Here is a 21,550-nt window from a genome sequence, read left to right as displayed (position 1 = left end):
TCCACTAGAGAAGCGGTAACCTGTTCCCCCCTCATTTTTTTATTTTACGAATTCGACATTTCTAAAAGGTGAATTATTTATTTTTATTTATTTTTCTTTTTTCTCTCCCCCATTGCTGCTGTTCATCTTTTGCACTTGTCCGATTTTCCAATTCCTTTGGGAAGATAGGAATAATGCAGAGTATCCTTCCAACCCTATGTAAATCCTTTGATTAAAATGTACAATAGCTATACGACGCCTGCCTCCACAGGTGCAATCATATGCAGAACAATGGCGCATTTGTTTTCTTGCCAATTTTCAATGCAATGAATGTGATTAGCGAAAAAAAAAAAAAAAAAAAAAAAAGAGACAAAACAGGGAGGGAAATATGAAAGAACACGAAAAAGTGGTATCCACGTACCAGTACCCCATATCACCATTATTACTTTCACTTGTGCTCATTTTTTGCCTACTGTAAGTAATGAGCATACATGTCTCTACTAACAATTTTCCTTTCCTTTTTTTTTCTTTTTTTTTTTTTTTTTTTCCCCTTTTTTACGGTTTTGCTTTTCCCCACAGTATTTTTGCTCTTAATTTAATAATCTGCCCTAATTTGTTGATCCCATCCACAGCGGGAGTGGAAAAATACCTCTTGCATGTGGTACACGTCTCCTTTAGGAGAATTTTCTTTCCCTTTGGACACTCCCCCCTTTTTTTTTTTTTTTTAACTTTGCTATATACAGGGAAATTGTTCCTATGCACCTATTTTAATTTTCCTTCGCAGAAACTACATATGTGTATCTGTTCGTGCGTCCTGCTTGTTTGAGTGCCTCCCTTTTGGGAAAGTGTAGGTACAATATCAGTGCGCACTATTGCATAAACCATAATTGTGTATAAAAGTTGGTAAAGGAGGGGACCTCATATTTGGTGGAGGGGTTTCTATCACTTTTGTCACGCAGCGCCAGAATGATGGGCAAACCCCACATAGGCGCATCCCTTTAGTATTGCCATTTGGGGGGAAGACCTAAGAATAAGCATACAGTGGTGGAAGCACATGTGTACATTTATACGGCTGTGTCCGCACAAATTTATTCGTCCTGACCCATTCCGAGGCCGCTTTCCCTCAGTGGCAACACTGCTTAGAGCTCATTGATGATGGTCAGCGTGACTGATTATATGCTCCAATATCATGTTGCACAGTTTTTTTTTTTTTTTTTTTTTTTTTTTCCTCTCCAATTTGTTACCCCCTCAATGGTGTTTGGTATGTGCTGCATTTTCGTATGCCATTTAAAAGGGCCCATCAAATGCATGCATTCGCGTTTGCACAGATTTAAAGTAAGTGTATCCTTATTACGGCATTTTTTTCTTTTTCTTTTTTTTGTTTTTTTTTGTAAATGTAATAACCTCGGCGCATTTGTTGCAAAATGGTAAGCCTCTAACAACCCCATTTGTTTAATGTCCTGTCAAAATATTTCCCCATGAGCGACATCCAGGAAAAATGGAAAAGGAAAAAAATATATATATATACACTAACCCCATCGTTTTAGCCGCTTACAAAAATACCACCTTATGAACACAAATTGAAAATGTAAAAAAGTTAAATTAAAAAAATAAAATAAATGAAAGGAAAAAAAAAAAAAAAAATGGAAACCCTATAACACAAACCAGTGAGATGGGCGGCTAACATAGCTAAATAATAAAATGTTCATTAGCTCTGCTGACGGGGGGAGGGGTACCACTGCGGAATGCGGAAAGGATATCGTAGGTTAGAAGAAATGGATTAGCCCCCCCGGAAAAAAAACGTACCCTGATGCCGCCTCCTGAACAACCACAGGTGTACATAAAACGTAAAACAAGCATAAATAAAATATCATCAGGAAAAGAGGAGAAAAAAAAATGTGAAGGGGAGTTCAAAAAAGTTTATGTAGGAGTTACCTTTTCCTTTTTTTTCCCCCTCTAACCTGTTTCGCATCACACGAGGCGGATTACAACTATTATATTACAATGCAATATTATGTACAGGTCGGCACCCCCGCCGGCTACCGCGGGAAAGAAGGCAATTTGTTACCTCCCATAAAAAAAGGAGTATGATACAGGTAAAGAGCATGTCGTATATAGTTACAAAAAAAAAAAAAAAAAAAAAAAAAGCAACAGTAGTGCAAACGTACAATGCAGAGGGGCGTGATATTTTTATTTATTCATTTATTTTTTTTTTGCCTTACCCCGAAAGGTGAAGGCGGAGCGAACATGCTTACTTTCCCATGAGGGGTTATTATCCATATACGTATTGTATGCACAGAATCCTACGGTAGGAAAATGCCTCGCGACCCCCGGGATAGGTAAAATTCACCCCCGCGCGGTAATTATCTTTTAAAAAATATTCACAATATGCAACAAAGCATACATATACATATGGGTGGGGAAAGAAAATGCATTTTTAAACTGCACAGCATTATAACGGTACATATATATATATATATCTGTAAAACGCATAACCGGCTGCTGATCCAAGCAAGGCATCTTTACTACATAATATATCTATCCACATTGGTAGTTTGAACAGGCGGCGCAAAAAATAAACAAAAAAAAGTTCCAGCGTTTTATTTGCGCAAAGCATATGAAGTATAAAAAAAGAGCAAAAAAAAAAAAACAAAAAAAAAACAAAAAAAAAAAAAACATAAAAAAAAGGAATTTTTCTTTTTTTTAAAAAAATCAAACAACACTCCGCATGGCAGAGCAAGCCATTTCTCATCTCATGTCAGCGTTCGTCGAAAGGTGAAAAGTGAAAATTGGAAAAAGTAAATTTGGAGCAAGGAGGAACAATTTGCCTAAAGGGTAACGCGTATTTTTGCATACATATAATACAACATAGCTCAGTAAACACGAAACAATATTTGTTATACGTGTAGGTGATACCCGTGGCCTATGCATCCTCAGCAGAGGTGAGAATTCCTAAGCCCATCTGGTCCCCCTCTTGGTGTTTTGCAGATTCTCTTTGTATTCTTGCGAGCCCTAAAACCAACCAAGTAGGATCCCTGGAAAGATATCCCCCATTCGCGGAGTGTACCAAGTGGAGGTGAAAAAATAAAAAAATAAAAGAAAAAAAAAAAGAAAAGGAAAATATCAAAAATGGGAGCATACAAGTATATTCAAGAAATATGGAAGAAGAAGCAGTCGGATGCCATGCATTTCTTGCTCCGAGTTAGAACATGGGAGTACAGGTAAGAGCTTCCCCAATAGAGAGAGGATGACCACGCCATAAAGGCGGACATGTATCCAACTGTAATATATGTCCTCATTCTCCACACGCATAAATGTTTATTTGCGTGTTAAGGGTATAACCCCCTTAGGGAATGCCTCTGATGGGGCCACCAAGGATTCATGGGGGAGGAAAAAAGAAAGCACTATGCTGAATCTGCCTGTTAATGTTGTTTTTTTTTTTTTTGTTCTTTTCTCATTTTTCCAGGCAACTACCAGTAGTACACCGAGTATCGAAACCGAGCAGGCCCGACAAGGCTAGGAGATTAGGCTATAAGGCACTGCAAGGATTCGTGATATACAGAGTGCGAGTCAGAAGAGGAGACAGGAAAAAGAGAGTGAGAAAAGGTGTTGTGCACGGAAAACCAAAACATCAAGGTGTACATAAACAAAAGTCGACAAGAAATTTAAAAAGTGTTGCAGAGGGAAAAGTAGGAAAAAGTATCTGTGGAAATTTAAGGGTTCTAAATAGCTACTGGGTTGGACAGGATGCTGTGTACAAATATTACGAGGTCATCCTGGTCGATCCTATGCACAATGCTGTTCGAAACAATCCAAAAATAAATTGGATTTGTAACCCTGTACATAAGCATAGAGAATTGAGAGGATTAACATCTGCCGGTAAGAAATACAGAGGACTCCGTGTCAAGGGACACTTATCAGCCAAGAGCAGACCATCCATCAGGGCTAACTGGAAGAGAAGGCAATTAATTAAGTTGCGAAAATGTAGATGAGCGCTGGGTATAGAAAGGGAATGAAGCCGATACGAGGACCAATCTGAAAAGTACCCTGGACAAATACGCGGCGAAAATGCCAATGGGCATGGAAAGAAAAATCTCCCAACACCCCTTCCTCTATCATTAATTAAAAGTTTTTTCAATTTTATCCCATACGAGAAGATGGGGCGTGCTGCGGTAGGCCGACTGAACCCTGCACGCGTAGACGTGCGCGCTGTGCGTGTGTATGTGTGCAAATATATGAACATGCATAGGCACATGGACTTGTGCATGTATATATTGTGTACATATCTACCTATGTGTGTAAAGACCATCTCAGCTGTGTAACCCCCCTGCGCACACGTGTGCGCTGTGGTGTCAGAAAGACTACCTCCTTTTTGTTACGTGTACACATAATACCTTGCCTGAACCAGAAACTTTTTATCAATGCCCCCGCTCGAAAAATAAAAAAAAAAAACATTTTTTAAAAACACCAGCATATTGGATTGTGGACATGGCTCATTGTGCAAAGGGACATATACATGATGCGGAAATTTTCCGCAAAAGAGAACATCCCCAAGGGGTAAAAAAACTGAAAAGGAAGTGATGTCCCAAGGGAAATCCTGCAAAAATGGCACTCCACAATTCGGGAATTCTATTTTACCAAGAACGGTTAGTCACACGGTGCCTATGTAAATGGCAGACCATGCATCCATGATAGTGCTGTAGCCGCTTCGTCCATGGAATGGTACACTCATGTGCTGTAAGCGCGATGGGGACAAAAAGATTTCATAAAGCAACCCACCTGGTCGATGCGATTGACAGTCATAACGAATTAGTCATCTCAACTTGTTCACAAAAAAAAAAAAAAAAAAAAAAGTGTCCCAAACGGGGAGCAATAAGGGTGTTAATTCTACAGGGTAATCAGGTCAGCAGTGAAATGCACAGCAGGGTGAACAACTGGAAAAAACTCATGGTGGGTAACCTGGTTGGTAACCTGCTTGGTAACCTGCTTGGTAACCTGGTGGGTAACCTGCTTGGTAACCTGGTGGGTAACCTGCTTGGCAACTGTGCGAAATTAGAATACGTATGAAGCACTGATATGGAGGTTTGCGAAATTAGACAAATAGCGCGAGCAATGACGGGGGACACCCCTCCTTTGGGTCACTTCCCTATGCCTACCCACCTCAGTCAACGCAAAAGTGCAAAAGGTACTGGAGGAGGTGGGCGGAGTTCCAAAATAAGGGGCTGTATTTCTTTCTTCGCACGTTGAAAAGGCAAAGTATCAACTTGTCGATACTAAAAAACACCTTCATCTCTTTGTAAGGCATATTCTTTTTCGTTTTTGAAAAGTCTAGGGATTCATTTACGTCCCACTGGAACCCCATGTCAGAGAAGCAGAGCAGGAGGTAACATAAATCTGAGGCATCATCATAATTCTGCAAATGTCCACTGGTTTCTTCCTTTACTTGATATTGATCTACTTCTGCACTTGTATGGAGGTCTACACCCACCCTTACACCTGCCTGTTCCTTTTCACATGGAATTGGCTTCCCCCGCCTCAGCCTGAGTACAAAGTGAATATTCATATCTGCCTTTCTTAAAGAGACGCTCGAAAGTCTAGCAAGCGAATTCGACTTATTTGCGTATCCGTCACCCTGGCGGTGTTTCCCCCGTTGTGTTGTACCCGCTATATATATGTACACATCCGTAACGAACAGAGTTTGGTGAGTTTCCTTTGCGGAGTTCAGCACTCTGTTTAAAAAGGGTACAAGTGAATACATAAAACCGTAGTCGACCTCTTCTGGTACTGTACATTCGTATTTCAAATAAAAGAGCAAAAGCATAAGTTCGGGATCTTCCAGTTGGTTCTTCTTAAAATGGGTTCTTTTTACAGTAATTTTCGTGTCACTATGTTCTATCCTCAAGTACCAATTTAAAAATTCATGAAATAAATGAACGGCATTGTGCAAGTGCTTGTGGTAGACTTTGGATTCTATTCTTTCATTCAGCTTGACTAGGATGTCAATTAACTGCTCTTCGGGGGGGTCGTCCCTTTTACCCTCTTTCACATCATGCCTATCCCAACGATTGTCTCCACCTCTATAAATGATACTCTTCTCCATGCTCATGTCTTTAAACACTGGAATATTTTTCATAGGGGTGAAAAACAACCCTCTTGCGTTGTACTCAAGGAGAACATAAAAATACTTGTTCGTTTTATTTTTTTTCAATTTCCTCTTTTGGTAAGCTTCAAAATTGTCTAATGTGTATAGAACATCCCTCCTGCTACGTTGCGCACGTCGATCCTTCTTTTCCGAGGGGGAGTCATTCATGTTGTCCTCTCGTTTTATGTCACTCGTTGGAGAGGGTAACATAGAGCTGTATACTTTATCATCCCCCATAGCGTTAGATTTATACATTTGTTTTTTTTTCTCCCATTTTATTTGCACAAGGATGAAGGCATCCCATGTGATGTCGTCCATGTTGATCATTTCGCAATGTTGTTCACATGGGTTCGTATTTGCACATAAGTTAGGGTTCCCACTTTGATTTCCATGTGGATTTTCCACCTTGGCTTCCCTCCCATTTGGGGTTTCCTTTTCGATCCTTTTGCCAAACAACAGATGCACACTGTGTATATCTGTATTTAGTTGGTTTTCCCTAACTGTTTTAACAAATTCGTCTCTATTTGCTACGTTAATTCTTTTATTGAAGAATGGGCTTAGAGCTCGAATGAGCGGGTCTGTCGGATTAGCTTGTAGGGTTGTCCCTATACATGAGACGCCTGTTGGGATCATGTCGGTGACGAAGCATGTAGGGACAACGCTCCCTTTCCAGCAGCCATTTCCCCTGTACGTGTCGTCATCCAAGTGACTTTCCAGATGGGCTTCATAATTCTCTATATCAGTAATTTCCCTGCATCTCCAGCATCTGATTTTTATATCTGTGTACTCCTTGCCCAAGAAGCTATTTTGCACATGTTCCAATTTGAACTCCTTTATATTTTCCCTGCACATAGGACAATAGTCGAACTTTTTTAAAACGAACTCTATGCATTCCTTGCAAAACATGTGGCCACATTTTGTCTTCACTGGTTTGTATAATATCAGCATGCATATCGGGCATCGAAAATTATCATAATTTTTATTTTTTTCGATTATTACTATAAATCTCTTTTCCTCTTTTTTTCTCGTTATGGGGAATAATTTGCTCATTAACATATCCACCTTGGTCTTTATGTTCCACCTGAGCTGCTGAATGTAATCCAAGTCAATTTGCATTTCACTCAGCGTGGCGATTAGGTTGTTGTTTTGGCTGCTGTTGCCATTGCGCCTGGGGTAAGGCTGCGCCATCTCCCTCACTGTTTGGCGTGTAGCAGAATGGTGTGCACCTTCGTGGTTTTGCTCATTGGAGAGCTCCTCAGTTATCGGGCGGCTCCGTCTACCGTTCGGCTAGCTGTTTATTCGCTGTTACGCGCATGGAATCCTACTTTACACCGCGCCGAAATCCAATGGAGCAACTGCTCACGGGGGGGGGAAATCGCGCGCTTAGGAGGCACACATATAGGTGTGAAAAAAAATGTGTGCAACAGATATGTATACATATATATGTACGCACGTGCGTCAAGCAACGGAGAGACAAAAAAAAAAATTAAGGAGAAAGGCACAGGTGTCAGTCTTAATTCAGCAACTTCGCCTCACCCTACTATTGGGAGGACCTCAAAAATGAGTGGCAACCTGCGGCAGGAAAAGGCGCGAGAAATGTAAAAAAAAAAAAAAAAAAAAAAAAATATTTACATAAAAAAATATATATATATATGAACAGAGTTAAAAAAAAAAAAAAAAAAATCTAGCCAAAAGGCTTTAAAAAAAATATGAACAGGTCATAAAAAAAAAAAAAAAAAAAACACTATTGAGGAAAAGAACCAAACCCGGTGAACGGCCAAGTGAACAAAAAAAGTAGAGTACACAACATGTCAAACTCGCGATTTCGCAATTTTACCAGTTTGCCCTGCCACCATTTCTCAAACTTGTAGCGTTTTTTTTTTTTCATTTTTCCGCGTGCTCCTTCAGTCCGTTTCTCCTTGGGGGCCCTCGAAATGTTGGGCGGTGAAGCAACACCGTTGTGGGTGTGGTAGGATGTGTTCTGGTCCGCTCGCACACACAACCATAGAAGCTGATCCGCGCGCAGTAAAATGCATCTTCTACCATTGAACAGCCTCCTACTGAGATGTTTAATTATTTTCCTTTACCTAATTGGGCCACCAAATCAGGGGGTGCAGCTGGAAGGTAGAAAAATAGTAGCCCACAAGAGGCAATCGCCTGTACATGTAATAAATCCGATAAAGGGTCAGATTACACACCACTCGGGAAATTTCAAATCTTTAAGAAAACTGAAATTTATTTTTTTTAAAAAGAAAGAAAACAAGTATGAAATGAAAAATTTGGAAAACGTGGCCCTGTTTGTTGTAACCAACGAATTCGATGACGCAATTTTGTCCTTCAACGTAGACTACAACAGGGGAGAGAAGGGGGGACCAGCGGGGAGACAGGCAGAGGAAGAGATAGAGAAGCATGTAGAGAAGGAAAAAAGCGGAGACATCCCCCCCAATGGTGACGGTGACGCAACCCCTAGTAACGTTACTAATTCGGGGGAAGGATCCCCGCCGGCACAGGGGGACAACCAAAGCGACGATGTAACACTCGAACAAAATGGCCGCCAGGGGGAAGAGCTGTTTCCCCTGTTAAAAGTTAACCAAAATAAACGAAGAGAAATTAATTTAAAAAACATACACAACAATAACGCGGTTGGAATTTTTTTCTTCGATTTGAAAACTGCAGAAGCGTACAGAGATGATATACTACACTTATTTAATAAAAATTTAAAAGAAAAAAAAAACAATAAATTGTTCTTTGGCTCCAAGATCAAATTAACCAACTTGAAATATTTTATGGAGCTTAAAGGCTCCCACAAAAACACAATCGATTTTGTCCTAGTCCCTCATTACGACCAACTCCAACACGTACTAAAGAATAAAAAGGTTTTTTATGGAACCCCGGTGTACTACATTAATAAGGTAACTCTCCATAAATCAGCCATTAAAAAGCGTTTTTATGAGTTGTTTTTTTTCGATAGTTTGAAAAAGGATGTTCGGGTGGAGTTATATCCAAATGTGTTTTTGACTTACACAATGGATAGGTCGAGTGAGGATCATGTCTCTCTCATCATACAGCTAGAAACGCTAGACAAGAAAAAGTACGTACCCATCTTCTTCTCCTACGAGCAAGCTAATCAATTTTACAAAATATTTTTGGACAAATATAAAAGCCATTTTTATGAGTATTGTCTTCCCCCTGCGCGCATCAATTTGAACTCCTTTGAAAATTTATTAGTTCTATTAAAAATGGCCAACGAGGAAAAAGTACATCCTTTTTACAATATTTTTTTTGTTCCCATGGGCATTTCCCCTTATGAAGAAAAATTGTCTGCACAGAGGACAAACGTTTTCTCCTTTTACACGAAGAAGCTTTTCCAGAGAATAAATTATGACTTGTTCAGGTCGTTTAGGAAAAACTTGAATTATTTAATTGCGGATTATTTGTACGATTAGGGGGTGAGGAAGATTTACCAACTGAAGTTGGTGTGACCATATCAACCATCCGTGGCTATAATGCCAAAAAGGCATAGCCCATGATGTGCTCATACAAATTACCATGTGCAGTTTTATCTTCCCAAAGGGAAAGCGATCAGCAAGGGAAAAAAAAAAAAAATAAATAAAATAATATGTTTTGCATCTTCCTCTCCTTCACCGCGCTCTCCCTCAGTGGTGGTGTGCCTCACTCTGTGGGGAATTACACTTGCGACCGCGGTGAAGCTCTAACATCTCCTTCACGAACATACGTCAATGTGCTTTCCTCTTTGGAGTTGCGCCTCCAAGTTATTTTTTTTATTTTATTTTTTTTTTTTTTTCCTCCTCTGCATCTAATTTTTTGGCCCTTTTGATGAAACCCAAGTTGAGCCTCATAGATCCAAATTGATCCATTTAGAACTCATTTTGTTTTCCCCTTGTGTCGTACTTATAGTGAAACAGGGTGAAGTGGGCCAATCGGAGGTAGGTGCAGTGACCTCTGTAAGTCACAGCGGGGTGGAGAGTGACACTTGGCCACGTGCAGTCACCTCTGAGGGGCAATAAAGTGAAGTATGATTATAATATTTCACTCAGAACCCACTTGGCGCCATCCCCGTTTAGCTAACTAAACAATTCGCGGAGAAAGCATCCACCTTCTGGAAGGGGATAACATTTGTTTTCACGTTAACAATATGTTTGACTGAGCATAGTCCCCTCCATTTGGCACCACAGAGAGCGACGTGTGGGTTCTAAACCTCTACACCCACCCTTAAAGAAAGAGTCTCCACATTTTTAAGCACACAAGTGAAGCGGCCAAAGTAGATGCATTGGTGATTACGATGTTGTAGGATCAATTAATTTGTATATTACTGTAAAATAATTTTCAACTGTGCTAACGATTGGTGTAATTACCACAACGAGGGGGGGTGTGGCGTAAATCATAAGCGCATGCACATAGAAGCAGCGAACACAGACGCACAGGGAGAGAAGCGGCTACATATAGAAAAGCATCCCTGAAGGTAGTAAAACACGTGAGGATAAATATGTCCACATAAAAAAGGACTGCAAATATATGTATACCAATAAGGAAGAGTTACTAATAGAAGAGAAATAACCGCTAGTGAGGAGAGCAACTATGAAAGGAAAGGGGCCAATAAAAATTGTACTGTTCGGCGCGCCTGGGGTAGGAAAGGGCACCTTCGCGGAAATCCTGTCCAAGAAAGAAAATCTGAAACACATAAATATGGGAAATATACTGAGGGAAGAAATAAAAAGAAAGACTACCATAGGAAAAGAAATTGATAAAGTAGTAACAAGTGGAAACCTAGTCGGAGATGACTTGATCATAAGAATAGTGAAGGATGAAATAGCCAAGGTAACAATACAGAAGGATTGCTACTTTAAGGGGTTCATTTTGGATGGATTTCCACGTAACCTATTTCAGTGTAACGAGCTAGCCAAAATTACAAACATTGATCTGTTCATAAATATATACATGCCTAGGCATATCCTCATTAAAAAAATTATGGGGAGGAGAATTTGCAATGACTGCAACAGAAATTTTAACGTTGTCCATATCCGGGAGGATTCTTATGATATGCTTCCTATTTTGCCACCCCAGGATTGTGAAACATGTAAAGGTAATCCAAAATTACAGACGAGGAGTGATGACAGTGAAGAAATTGTTGCCCACCGATTGAATACGTATGAATTAACCAACTCCCCTCTCATTAATTTTTTTAAAAATTCAAACTGTAACTTCGTCGACTTTGAGATAAAGCGTGGGTTGCAGGACTTCGACAGCTTTTATCGAATAGTTTCGCAGAACCTTTAGCTCATCGGTTCGGCATCATGTTAGTGTCAACCTTGGGGGATCTTCCTTTCCCTCGTGGAGCATGCAACAGAAAAGACTACATATAACGAACATTTTGATTTTCCCTTTTGAATTATTTCCCACTTTGTGAAGTTTTAAAAAAAAAAAAAATACTCCAGGTGGATATCACCTTCAAGCGTTTTTGAAACACTAAAAAAAAAAAAAAAAAAAAAAAAAAAAGGGGGCCTGAGTTGGGTGCGTCGGGAGGAAGACAGCCCATGAATAGCTGAATTGCCCATGTTGTTACAAATGGTAGGGTAGTTAAAATAAGGGGTCTTCTCTCTCCCCCGCTTGGCTACACAAACCAACAATCCTTAGAACAAAAGGGTAAGATCACATTCGCCTCTTCCCGCCCCTTTTCGAATGAAAGTTATACAAGCCATTACTATGTTTATTTCTGTTGTATTCCATCATGTGCTGCACATTGGGGTATAGAGTAACAGTGGGTTTCAACTGGACGAACCTGTTTCCCCTAAAATCTCCCGATTGCTCAAAACTGTTGTACAAGGTGGTCCTCTGCTTCACATTCCTCTCATAATAAGGAGGAGCAATAACATCTACATTGTTAAGCTTCCTCTTTTTCGAAATAAAATTGTTATCCACTAAATGGTCTAGGACTTGGGGTCGATCCTCGTCGTAGTATTTAATTCTCTCATCTCGTTTCTGAACTCCTGATTTCCCACGTCCATATTTTCTCCTTCCAATAATTCCCAGATCCTCATCCACCCTTATTATTCTTCCGTCTAGGATGGAGTTGTTTAGAAAGTTCACTGCCTGCGTGTACCCCTCTTTGCTTCTGTAGACGACGAAGCAGAATCCGCATGGCGACTTCTCCGTGCGGTGCAGCCCCATGATTATGTTTTCCACGTTTCCCGCCTGGCGCATATGCTACGGGGAGGAAGAGGGTGTCACCATGTAGGTGTGGAGGTGCAAACATGACGACACAAACATGACAACGCAAACATGACAACGCAAACATGACAACGCCAACATGCCAAACGCTAACATGCCAAACGTTAACATGACAAACGCCAACATGACAACGCCAACATGACAACGCAAACATGACAACGCAAACATGACAACGCAAACATGACAACGCAAACATGACAACACAGGTGTAACGACGCGGGCGTGACGATCCCCCTCCTTACCTCATAAATCTGCTGCTCCGTTGTATAAATGGACAAATTCCCAATGTACACGGTTTTCGAAAATTGAATTTTGCTCAGCCAGTCTTCATAGTCGTTGCAAAGGGCCCTATCGTAATACTTCCTCTTCTTGTATACCTCTTCGTACAAATGCGACATGTTTTTTTTTTTTTTTTTTATATATATATATATTTTTCGCTTTGAAGAAAAACAGCTGGACCGAATGGATTGCTTTGGGGAGGGTGCAGCGCTCACCAACACGTAGACGAGAATGCTTAGCCCTGTTGCAAGTGTTTCTGGCAAAATAGGAATGTTGTCTTCCCAACTGAATTGATTTTTCTGCTAGCTACTCGATAGGATACCTTCGAGGACTCTAACTACAGTCTCTTGTTTGGCAAAATAACACTGAAAAATGGGGGGGGTAAACCAAAAGGCCCAATCGCTGATCTGGCAAGAAGGAATTTTATGCAGACTTAACGCCTACATAATCGTTCTTTTTTATATACATATGTATGTCACACGAAATGGAGGAGAAACAAACAGCCTGAGCAAGCACATCACTTCAAAAAAAAAAAAAAAAAAAAAAAAAACAACTGCGTTGGTTGAGGTGCGGAAATTCCTACTTCACAGCTCAGCTCCTGCGAAAAGGCAGTTCGCTTTCGTTTTATTAGGTTTTCTTTTTTTTTTTTTCCAAAAGAATTCATTCCTATGAAAAGGTCACCCCAAACGGGTAAGGCAAACTCCAAAGTGCAATAAAAAAAAAAAAAAAAAAAAAAAAAAAAAAGAAAGGCCCTCCCACTGGAGTAACCGCTTATATACATATAGTGAGTACCTTCCTATGGCAACTGCGGGAAAACAAAAAACTAACTATTCGGCCAGAACATATTGCGTATTTTGCCCCTCCACATGAATGAGGTTTGCCCCGTTATAGTCATACAACCGAAGAAGGAGGAAAAGAACTTCCAAAGTCGAGACTCCCACTGCGGAAGTTGTTCTCACGTTCAATACGCGAAGTTGAAAGAGAACGCAAAGTGGACGAGGAATATTTTTGTTTGTTCGTAAATTGGGCCGCTATAGCTACGAAGATATTGCCACAAGGGAGTGGTGAAAAATGTGGGGTGCAGAAAAACGGGAAAGTAAACAAATAAAACAAGTCAAACAAAATAAATTAAACAAAATAAAAATATATATATAAAATAAATTGAAAGTAAAGCAGAAGGGACAAAGAGAGGGGAGAAAGAAATTCCAGCTCCCTCGCCAACTCCGCACTATGCTTAGCGACACAGAGCAACCCCAATACAGCAGTTCGAACTTACAAGTATTTATTTATTTTATCAAAAGGGAGGATTGTGTAGTGTACACTGGGTAAAGTACACCTGAAGATGTTCATACAGAACCAAAGGGAAGTAGTGTACTTTGCCTGTTTGTGAAAACGAGCTGGTGAGGCCACCCACCGGACAGCTAACAAGGGAAGAATAACGTAAACCAGTCCCTCCTCCCTCCCCCCGTGTCCACTTTGCTATCGAACAAATTATCTGGCGAAAAGGGAATCCCAAGCCGAGAAATTTTGAAACTTCTCGAATTTTTGGTCACCACAACAGAGTAGTTCCCATTTAGCTAGTTCAGGGTGACGAACTCTTTTGGGACAACCCCCCCCCCCCCCCCCTGGAAAAGATGAAGGCTGTCTCGATAAGGCAGGTAAGTGCCATAATCATACTAGATAACAATGGAAAACGAATTGCAGTGAAGTATTACAACGATCAGGCCCCACTGAAGGGAGAAAATAAATTAGTCCCGAAAAACACAAACAAAGATTTAGTAAGCAACGCATTTGAAAATACGTATAATAATTTACGCACAGTGGAAGACCAGAAATTATTTGAAAGTGATATAACGGAAAAAGCTAGGAAGTTGGGTGGAGATTCCAGCGAAACGGAAGTGTTAGTCCTCAATAAATTCACCATCCTCTATCTGCTAATAAATGATGTAAGCATCTACATCGTAGGAGAAGAAAGTGACAACGAAATTATTCTCCATGAGATTATGCAGACAGTACAGCAGTGCCTAGACAATGTTACAAATAATCAGATAGGGAAGAAACAACTCCTCGACAAACTAGATTCAATCTATTTAATTCTTGACGAAATTGCTGATAGTGGAATTATTATGGAGACCAACCCGAATGTCATTATAAACCGGTTGTACATGCACGAGAGTGACTTGCAGGAACACACACCCCTCAACCAGGCCATCTCCTCGGCTAAGGAGAACATCATTCGCAGCTTGCTCAGCGGCACATAGGGCAAGCCGAGCTGTATCAAGCACAACTCGACAGGATCCGTTAGCAAACTGCAGCCACAACAAGACAGTACATACACACATGTTCTCCTTTTTTTTTTTTTTAAGTGACAAAAATTTTTAAGCGTTACTCTCCCCCCCACCTTCTCCCATTTTTAACACGCTGTCATGTGGCACAACGGTGTTTTTTACTTATGGCGATATTAAAAGGGGAGAACACGAAAAAAGGTTATCAAAAAAAAAAAAAAAAAAAAAAAAAAAAAAAGGGGGAGAAAGCTACAAAGCGAAGTTATTTTCTCCATGCGGGGCTAATTAACTTTTGGCAATCTCTCCTAAAAATGATCCAACAGAAAGGGAACTTCCATAAGGCAAGCACATTGTAGGACCACCCATTTTCCAACTGCACCTTTTGATGAACCTTTTTACACTGATTATCACACGAACCATTTAATTCCTCCGATGTAAATTTCTTCATCCATCTTTTTCCCACGTGCACCGTTACAACATTTCGTGGTTGTAGGTAGACCCCTTATCCTTCTCTGTAATTTTTCCAAATGAAGCATTGGGCACAAAACGCATGCACACGCAAACTCGCCAACTAGCCAATCGGCCAACTGTCTGCCAAGCGATTTCGCGCTGTGCGTTATTTTCTTCCCCAGTATAATTTCCACCCCATGTTTATAGCTTTCTTTTTAGTTCTCGATTGGCATCCTGTGAATCCAATTTGTGTTTTTTCTGTTCCTTCAATTGGTGCTCTTGGTTTCTGTTTGAGTTGTCTCTGCTTCTCCGTTTATGAGGCTCCCTTTCTCTATGTCGGTCTCGTTCTCGATCCCTTTCTTGGTCTCGATATCTTTTGCGGTCTCTATCCTTATCTCGGTCTCGGTCTCGGTCTCGGTCTCGTTCCCTTTCCCGTTCTCGCTCTCTTTCTTTTTCTCGGTTCCGTTCTCTTTCCCTGTCCTTCTCTCTATATCGCTCCCTCTCTCGTTCTTTTTCCCTCTCTCGTTCTTTTTCCCTCTCTCGATCTCTTTCCCTCTCTCTGTCTCTTTCCCTTTCCCTTTCCCTCTCTCGGTCTCTATCCCTATCCCGATCCCATTCATTTCTTTCTTTCCTTTCTCGATCCCTTCCCATGTCTCTGCGCTTGTCGCGCTCCCATTCCCTTTCCCGTTCTCTATCTCTTTTCCTGTCTCTCTCTCTACCCATGTCCCTGCCCCTTTCTGCGTAGTCTCTTTTGTACCATTCCCTTTCCCTACTCCTATCGTGCATGCTCCTCTCCGCCCTACTTGAACTATCCCTGATTCTGCCCACCCTTCCGCGGTAACTATTAGTATGGTATCCGCCGCCCTCCCGAGTGGACGAGTGCCTGCTCCTTCCGGAGCTCTCCTCCCGTCTCCATCGACTGTCTCCACGGAAGCTACCATCTCGCTGAGTTCCATATTTACCGTATCGTCCATGATCCTCCTCCATGTGCTGTTCCTTCATTTTATATGTTTTCCCTTTTTTCTCCTTCGCATCTGTTACCCTTTCACGATCTCTTAGGGGTGGTTTTTCTCTCTGTACACCTGCGTCTCGATGATCAGATTTTTTAAAAGCATCACCTGGAGGGGCGCGTCCACTTAGCTCAGTCCTACTTGAATGGGTTAACTCATCCGGGTTATATCTATTGGGGGGCGTTTCCTCGCTTCTTCGTCTTTCCTTGCCGTTTATGTCATACTGTGTCTGTTTGTTTGTCTCCATCACAGTTTGCACATTTTCCCCGTTTTTTCTGTTGGGCATTTCATGGTTTTTCTGGTTCTCTTCTTTTTCTTGTTCTTCTTGGTTGTTCTTCCTTTCTTGATCCTCTTGGTTGTCCAGCTTCTCCTCCGCTGAGGGGGGGGGGAAAAAAAAATGGGGGAAGGAGATGTGGCGCAGATAAATGGAAATTCGCCTGTGCAGTTAATAATACATGTGATTCAAGCAGATGCGTCCACTTCACCAGAACAAAAGAATCTTAGCGCGAAGTAAACCTACCCGTTGGAGGTACCAGGGGGTGGCACGGTCCAGATGATGCAGGACCGGACCGCATGAAGACCTCGCCGTATCGACTGTAAAAAATAGCCCTCCTAAAATTCCCTACATTAACGAATCTAAAATTTTCCTGAACCTTTCTGAAATTTAATTTAGATGTATCTCTTTTTTTAAAATTTTTTGTCATAAAACTATGAGCAGCTTTTATATTATTTCGTTCGCCTAATTTTTCTGGTAAAGGGTTGGTGGTGAACCAGGGGTGTTGCATTGCTTGGCGGGCGGAGAATCTTTCAAAGGGATTCCATTTTAGGAGATTCTTTATAAGATCTAGTCCTACATCTCCTACCCCAGGTATGCTTCTAATGGCATTTTCTACTTCCATCTTTTTATTCTGATTTATCTTGTTCAAGCTATTTGGATGCGCCGGATTTAGGAGTGGATTATTCCAATTGGGTAGGTTCCTCAGGAATTTAATTTCCTTACTGTTGGGGGGTCCTATTTTATTAAGAATAATTCTTAATATATCAGTTTCGTTGTCTGCAGAAAAAAGGGGGTTACTAGTGAGTAGTTCTGCTAATATACATCCACAGCTCCACATGTCCACGGACGAGGTGTAATAATTCGATCCTAGTAGCAATTCTGGAGGCCTATACCATAGGGTAATTACTCTGTTGGTCATATTTGAGGGAGTTACATCTACGTGGAATCTGGCTAGCCCAAAATCGGCTAGCTTTAAGATTCCATTTTTATCAATTAGCAAATTAGCTATTTTGACGTCCCGGTGAATTATATTATTTTTGTGGCAATAATTTAATGCTCTCAGTAACTGCAGTAAAATGTTCTTCACCTCTCCTATGGTGAAGAGATTTCCGTTTTTGTATCTTTCCTTCTGGGTTCGCTCGTCCCTCAGTAGCTCGCTGTACCCTGATAGGTCGAACGGCACGTACTCAAACACCATCCAGATGGACGAGTTCGCCTCGCCTTTCTTGAGGAATGACGACGATGATGCGCAGGATGATGCGCTGGATGATGATGCTGATACGCTGGATGATGATGCTGATACGCTGGATGCTGATGCACGGGATGATGGTGATACGCTGGATGATGGGGAACCGACACCCCCCGCGGAAGATCCCTTGGAGGATCCCTCCGTGGAAGAAACTGACCTGGCGAAAGATGTGCGGGACGAAGACCGCCGTTGCACTTTCTTCAATTGCAGGAGCTGTTGTAACCGGTCAGATGTGATCAGGTCACAGGACGACTTCAGAAAATCCTCACGGGGGGGTACTTTGGTATAAACCACGCCCATCAACTCCACAATATTTTTATGCTTTAAGGAATTCAAAATGGAGATTTCTCTTATGTACGTTTTCGCTAGTCCTTCTTTGTTTCCATTTATTTTTAATTTTTTTAAAGCCACCCTCTTATTATTTGTAATATCCTCCGCCATCCACACATCACCGTAAGCTCCTTGACCTACTTGGTGCACTTTTACAAAATTTTTCACCTTCATTTTTATTTCTCCTTTAAGTGAATTCATTAATATTTCGTGAACACCTTGTGCACATTTCTTTGTTTCGACTTTGGCACTCCTCATCTTTGCCTTCCTAGAAATTTCTTTCTTGATTCGAATAATGCTCTGCCGGGATAGTTTCGTAACCGTACCCTCCTTCATGTCTGCGCTGTACAAGCCGCTTACCCTCTTCGTGCTGCACACACTATACCCTCCTTCATTCGGGTAGTTGGTGTGGTGTGTCTTATCCGCGCTGTTTCCTTCTGTAAAGTGCTGTGGGTTCATCATGTACGACGCCAAGGAGGAACTGGGTGTGTGAGCGGTATCGGAAGTGCGTGGGTTCTTCGGAGGAACGGAGTTAATCGGGTTGGTCAAGCTTGTGTCCATCGAAATGGAATATTTGGTACTTCCCAATCGATTGACCTGATCAGGATTAGTTTCATCTCCACAAGGGGTCCCCCTGCCTTCCGATTCGACCTCAGCATTTGTTTGATCACCTATTTTGCCACCAGTTCTGTTCCCGTCCCTGTGCCTTATCCCCTTCTTATTTAACAGGGTGGTAATTTGACCCATATGAACCCTCTTGGAGCCTTCCAAAAAATCTATTTCCTGGCGCCCCCTCTGTACAATCCGTTCCAGAATCTCTGTCGTTACATCATCACCCTGATCATTTTGAAAATTTCGAAAACCATCTTTCATGTACATGTCCCACAAGTCGTTCAACCTTTTACTAATTTTTTTTACATTTTTTTTTCCATCCTTACTTGAGTACATGATTTTGGCTAGTATGTTCTGTGGGTCTACATTAGGTGGTCCCCCCAATGACGCTTCTTCACCTTTCTCTAAAACATTACTTTTTTTTTCATCTCCTCCATGGCAATTACACTTCCAGCAATGAGAGGTAGACATTCCCGCCTGCTCTGGTGAAGTCGCCAAAGAGGATTGTTCCGTCTTCTTTTCCCTTCCTTTTGTTCTTCGCCTCATGGTAACCTTCCCAAATCCGTGCAAATAACGCAGGAACAATTCTTCATGGTCCTTTTCCCTTGAAGTAAATTCATTTATCTTGTTAAACACCTCCCTCACGTCTTCCTCTTTTAAATTGTCTATAACCTCTTGGTAACTTTCCCATAGGCGTTTTTTAATTACCTCCTTTTTTAAAATAAAAAAATCATTAATAAGTTTTTTTTTGAAAAGAGAAATTCTGGATAGAAAGGATGATGAGCAATCCACATTTTTTAGGAATTCCTTTTTTATGTCTACCTTTAGGGTATTTGTTTCTAGGAAGAAATTTTTTTTTCCGGAACAGAAGTGCATTCCTGGCCCACCCCTGAATATTTCGAGGAACAAATCCCTCCTTCGATCTTGGCTTCTTCCCTTTGGACCTGCATCTTGATTGCTTTGTTGGTTCATCGTTTGGCTAGTTGAAATGTCACGGCCATGGGAAGGTGAATCCTGCGCTCGGTGATGTGAAAACAAATGCTCTATCCCTTTTGCAGCACCGTTACCATAATGGCAAGGAGATGGGGAAAAAGGGATAAAGCTTTTGTTCTGTCAGTTTTGTACAGGCAAATTTGCACAGTCTAACTGACAACGGGAATCTTTACCCTCACTCGCTATGCACACCGATGCATGTGCTCTCCCTGGAGAATACACGCTGAGCCAATTTGTGCAGCAACGCACATGGACGGATTGATCCCCCCCCCCTCCTTGACTATTCCTGGTAACGTCAAGGTAGATCCCAGTAATGAAGACTGTTAAAAAGGGAGAAAACAAAATGGATTGCACAACGATTGGGGGAAATGTCAATCGGGGGTGGCTTCTCCTCTCTGAAGGCAGATGTGAGGACAGTATAGCAACGGGGTGAAGCAGTGGAAAGGAGTAGCGCGTTGTAGCAGCGGGGGGCGGCAATGACGGGTGGGGCAATGACGGGTGGGGCAATGACGGGTGGGGCGGGACCTCTCCACTTAGCACGCAGAAATGACGACCGAACGATTACTCCGCTGCAAGTGATGCGTCGGGGGAGAAGAAACCCATTCGTCGTTCCCGGCTGCGCGCAGCCTAACAAAGCCGTAATATTAATAAAAAAAAAAAATTAAAAAAACAAAAGAACTAAAAGAACTAAAAAAAATTAATAAATAGTGAGGAAAGGAATATTAAGAAAAGAAACCACTTCGAATGTGTCACTTTACCGCCCTACTATGCCTGACGGAGAAAATGTAAAGCATAGCCATTCAATAAAGAAAAATAATATAAAATAAAAAAAAAAAAAAAAAAAAAAAAAAAAAGTACGGAGAGAACAACATTTCGTGGCTCCTACTTCATGCACAGGAATGACCGAAACATTTTGAAAAAAAAAAAAAAAAAAAAAAAAAAAAATGTCTCCTATAATGATCCAACTGGCATAAGCTAAACAAAAAAGATTCGCCAACTGAATATTCACATCACCTGATAACGTTGCAATTTTACCCATTTACACTCTGTGGAGGTGATCAACATATAGGAGCTCACACAATATAGTGTCATCCCTCAGTCGAGTATTCACTTAGCGTCACCGCGCACATAGAACCATGTGTATATTTTTCCATTTCTTCTGAATATATATCTACATTGAACATGTGACATGAGTTGAAGGATCCACCCATTTAGTGAGGACACCTTCATCAAATTGAACCCATGGGGGGGGGAGAGGCAGTGAGTCGCTTGATCATAGTAGCAGGACCTGATACGGCAATGCATCATCGTATGGTCGAGCAACCCACCACCGGTTCGTCGACCCCCAAAGCTGCTGTAGCCCCTAAAGGGGGTCCTTCCACTTTTCGCTACAATGGCGACACACAAATGTAGCCGAGAAGGAGAGACACCCCTGCTCGTGTGCACCCCCAGCGGTGGGTACCTTCCTCCTAGAAGGCAAAAAATGCGCAAGCGAACCGATAAAGAAGAACCCTCCCCCCCTAATATGGGGCACTCGTAACTAAATTGAACCCGCCTGAAAGCCCCGAAAGAATTATCCTGTAGGTAGAGTGTGCCCCTCGCTAGATATGTACCATTTATTTTCTCCTTCTCTTGTGGGGTGTGGCCATCCACCCTAATGGACCAGATATGCCCCCTCCAAAAATATAACTCACA

General features: G+C 41.5%; 7 protein-coding genes across 7 annotated transcripts; 4 read left to right on the top strand and 3 right to left on the bottom strand.

The window, feature by feature from the left end:
• Positions 1 to 3,108: 3,108 nt before the first annotated feature.
• PKNH_0507500 (60S ribosomal protein L15, putative) lies at positions 3,109 to 3,971 on the top strand (the record flags this gene model as incomplete). The annotated part of the gene is made up of 2 exons (XM_002258173.1): positions 3,109 to 3,200; positions 3,446 to 3,971. The coding sequence occupies 2 exons, from the start codon at positions 3,109 to 3,111 to the stop codon at positions 3,969 to 3,971; spliced, it is 618 nt and encodes a 205-aa protein (XP_002258209.1).
• Positions 3,972 to 5,140: 1,169 nt separating this feature from the next.
• PKNH_0507400 (RING zinc finger protein, putative) lies at positions 5,141 to 7,309 on the bottom strand (the record flags this gene model as incomplete). Its single annotated transcript, XM_002258172.1, has 1 exon — positions 5,141 to 7,309. The coding sequence occupies one exon, from the start codon at positions 7,307 to 7,309 to the stop codon at positions 5,141 to 5,143; it is 2,169 nt and encodes a 722-aa protein (XP_002258208.1).
• An 842-nt stretch (positions 7,310 to 8,151) lies between these two features.
• Positions 8,152 to 9,567, top strand: PKNH_0507300 (conserved Plasmodium protein, unknown function; the record flags this gene model as incomplete). Its single annotated transcript, XM_002258171.1, has 1 exon — positions 8,152 to 9,567. One exon carries the CDS (start codon positions 8,152 to 8,154, stop codon positions 9,565 to 9,567), a length of 1,416 nt encoding a protein of 471 aa, XP_002258207.1.
• Positions 9,568 to 10,720: 1,153 nt separating this feature from the next.
• PKNH_0507200 (GTP:AMP phosphotransferase, putative) lies at positions 10,721 to 11,419 on the top strand (the record flags this gene model as incomplete). The annotated part of the gene is made up of 1 exon (XM_002258170.1): positions 10,721 to 11,419. One exon carries the CDS (start codon positions 10,721 to 10,723, stop codon positions 11,417 to 11,419), a length of 699 nt encoding a protein of 232 aa, XP_002258206.1.
• Positions 11,420 to 11,791: 372 nt separating this feature from the next.
• Positions 11,792 to 12,768, bottom strand: PKNH_0507100 (nuclear cap-binding protein subunit 2, putative; the record flags this gene model as incomplete). The annotated part of the gene is made up of 2 exons (XM_002258169.1): positions 11,792 to 12,346; positions 12,613 to 12,768. The coding sequence occupies 2 exons, from the start codon at positions 12,766 to 12,768 to the stop codon at positions 11,792 to 11,794; spliced, it is 711 nt and encodes a 236-aa protein (XP_002258205.1).
• A 1,515-nt stretch (positions 12,769 to 14,283) lies between these two features.
• On the top strand, positions 14,284 to 14,910 carry PKNH_0507000 (coatomer subunit zeta, putative; the record flags this gene model as incomplete). The annotated part of the gene is made up of 1 exon (XM_002258168.1): positions 14,284 to 14,910. One exon carries the CDS (start codon positions 14,284 to 14,286, stop codon positions 14,908 to 14,910), a length of 627 nt encoding a protein of 208 aa, XP_002258204.1.
• Positions 14,911 to 15,585: 675 nt separating this feature from the next.
• Positions 15,586 to 19,834, bottom strand: PKNH_0506900 (protein kinase, putative; the record flags this gene model as incomplete). The annotated part of the gene is made up of 2 exons (XM_002258167.1): positions 15,586 to 16,769; positions 16,915 to 19,834. 2 exons carry the CDS (start codon positions 19,832 to 19,834, stop codon positions 15,586 to 15,588), a joined length of 4,104 nt encoding a protein of 1,367 aa, XP_002258203.1.
• Between the last annotated feature and the right edge of the window lie 1,716 nt (positions 19,835 to 21,550).

This window comes from Plasmodium knowlesi (genome assembly GCF_000006355.2).
Source record: "Plasmodium knowlesi strain H genome assembly, chromosome: 5".
Classification (NCBI taxonomy): domain Eukaryota; phylum Apicomplexa; class Aconoidasida; order Haemosporida; family Plasmodiidae; genus Plasmodium; species Plasmodium knowlesi.
The sequence above is the reverse complement of the archived record's forward strand: the minus strand, read 5'-3'. Positions and strand labels throughout refer to the sequence as shown.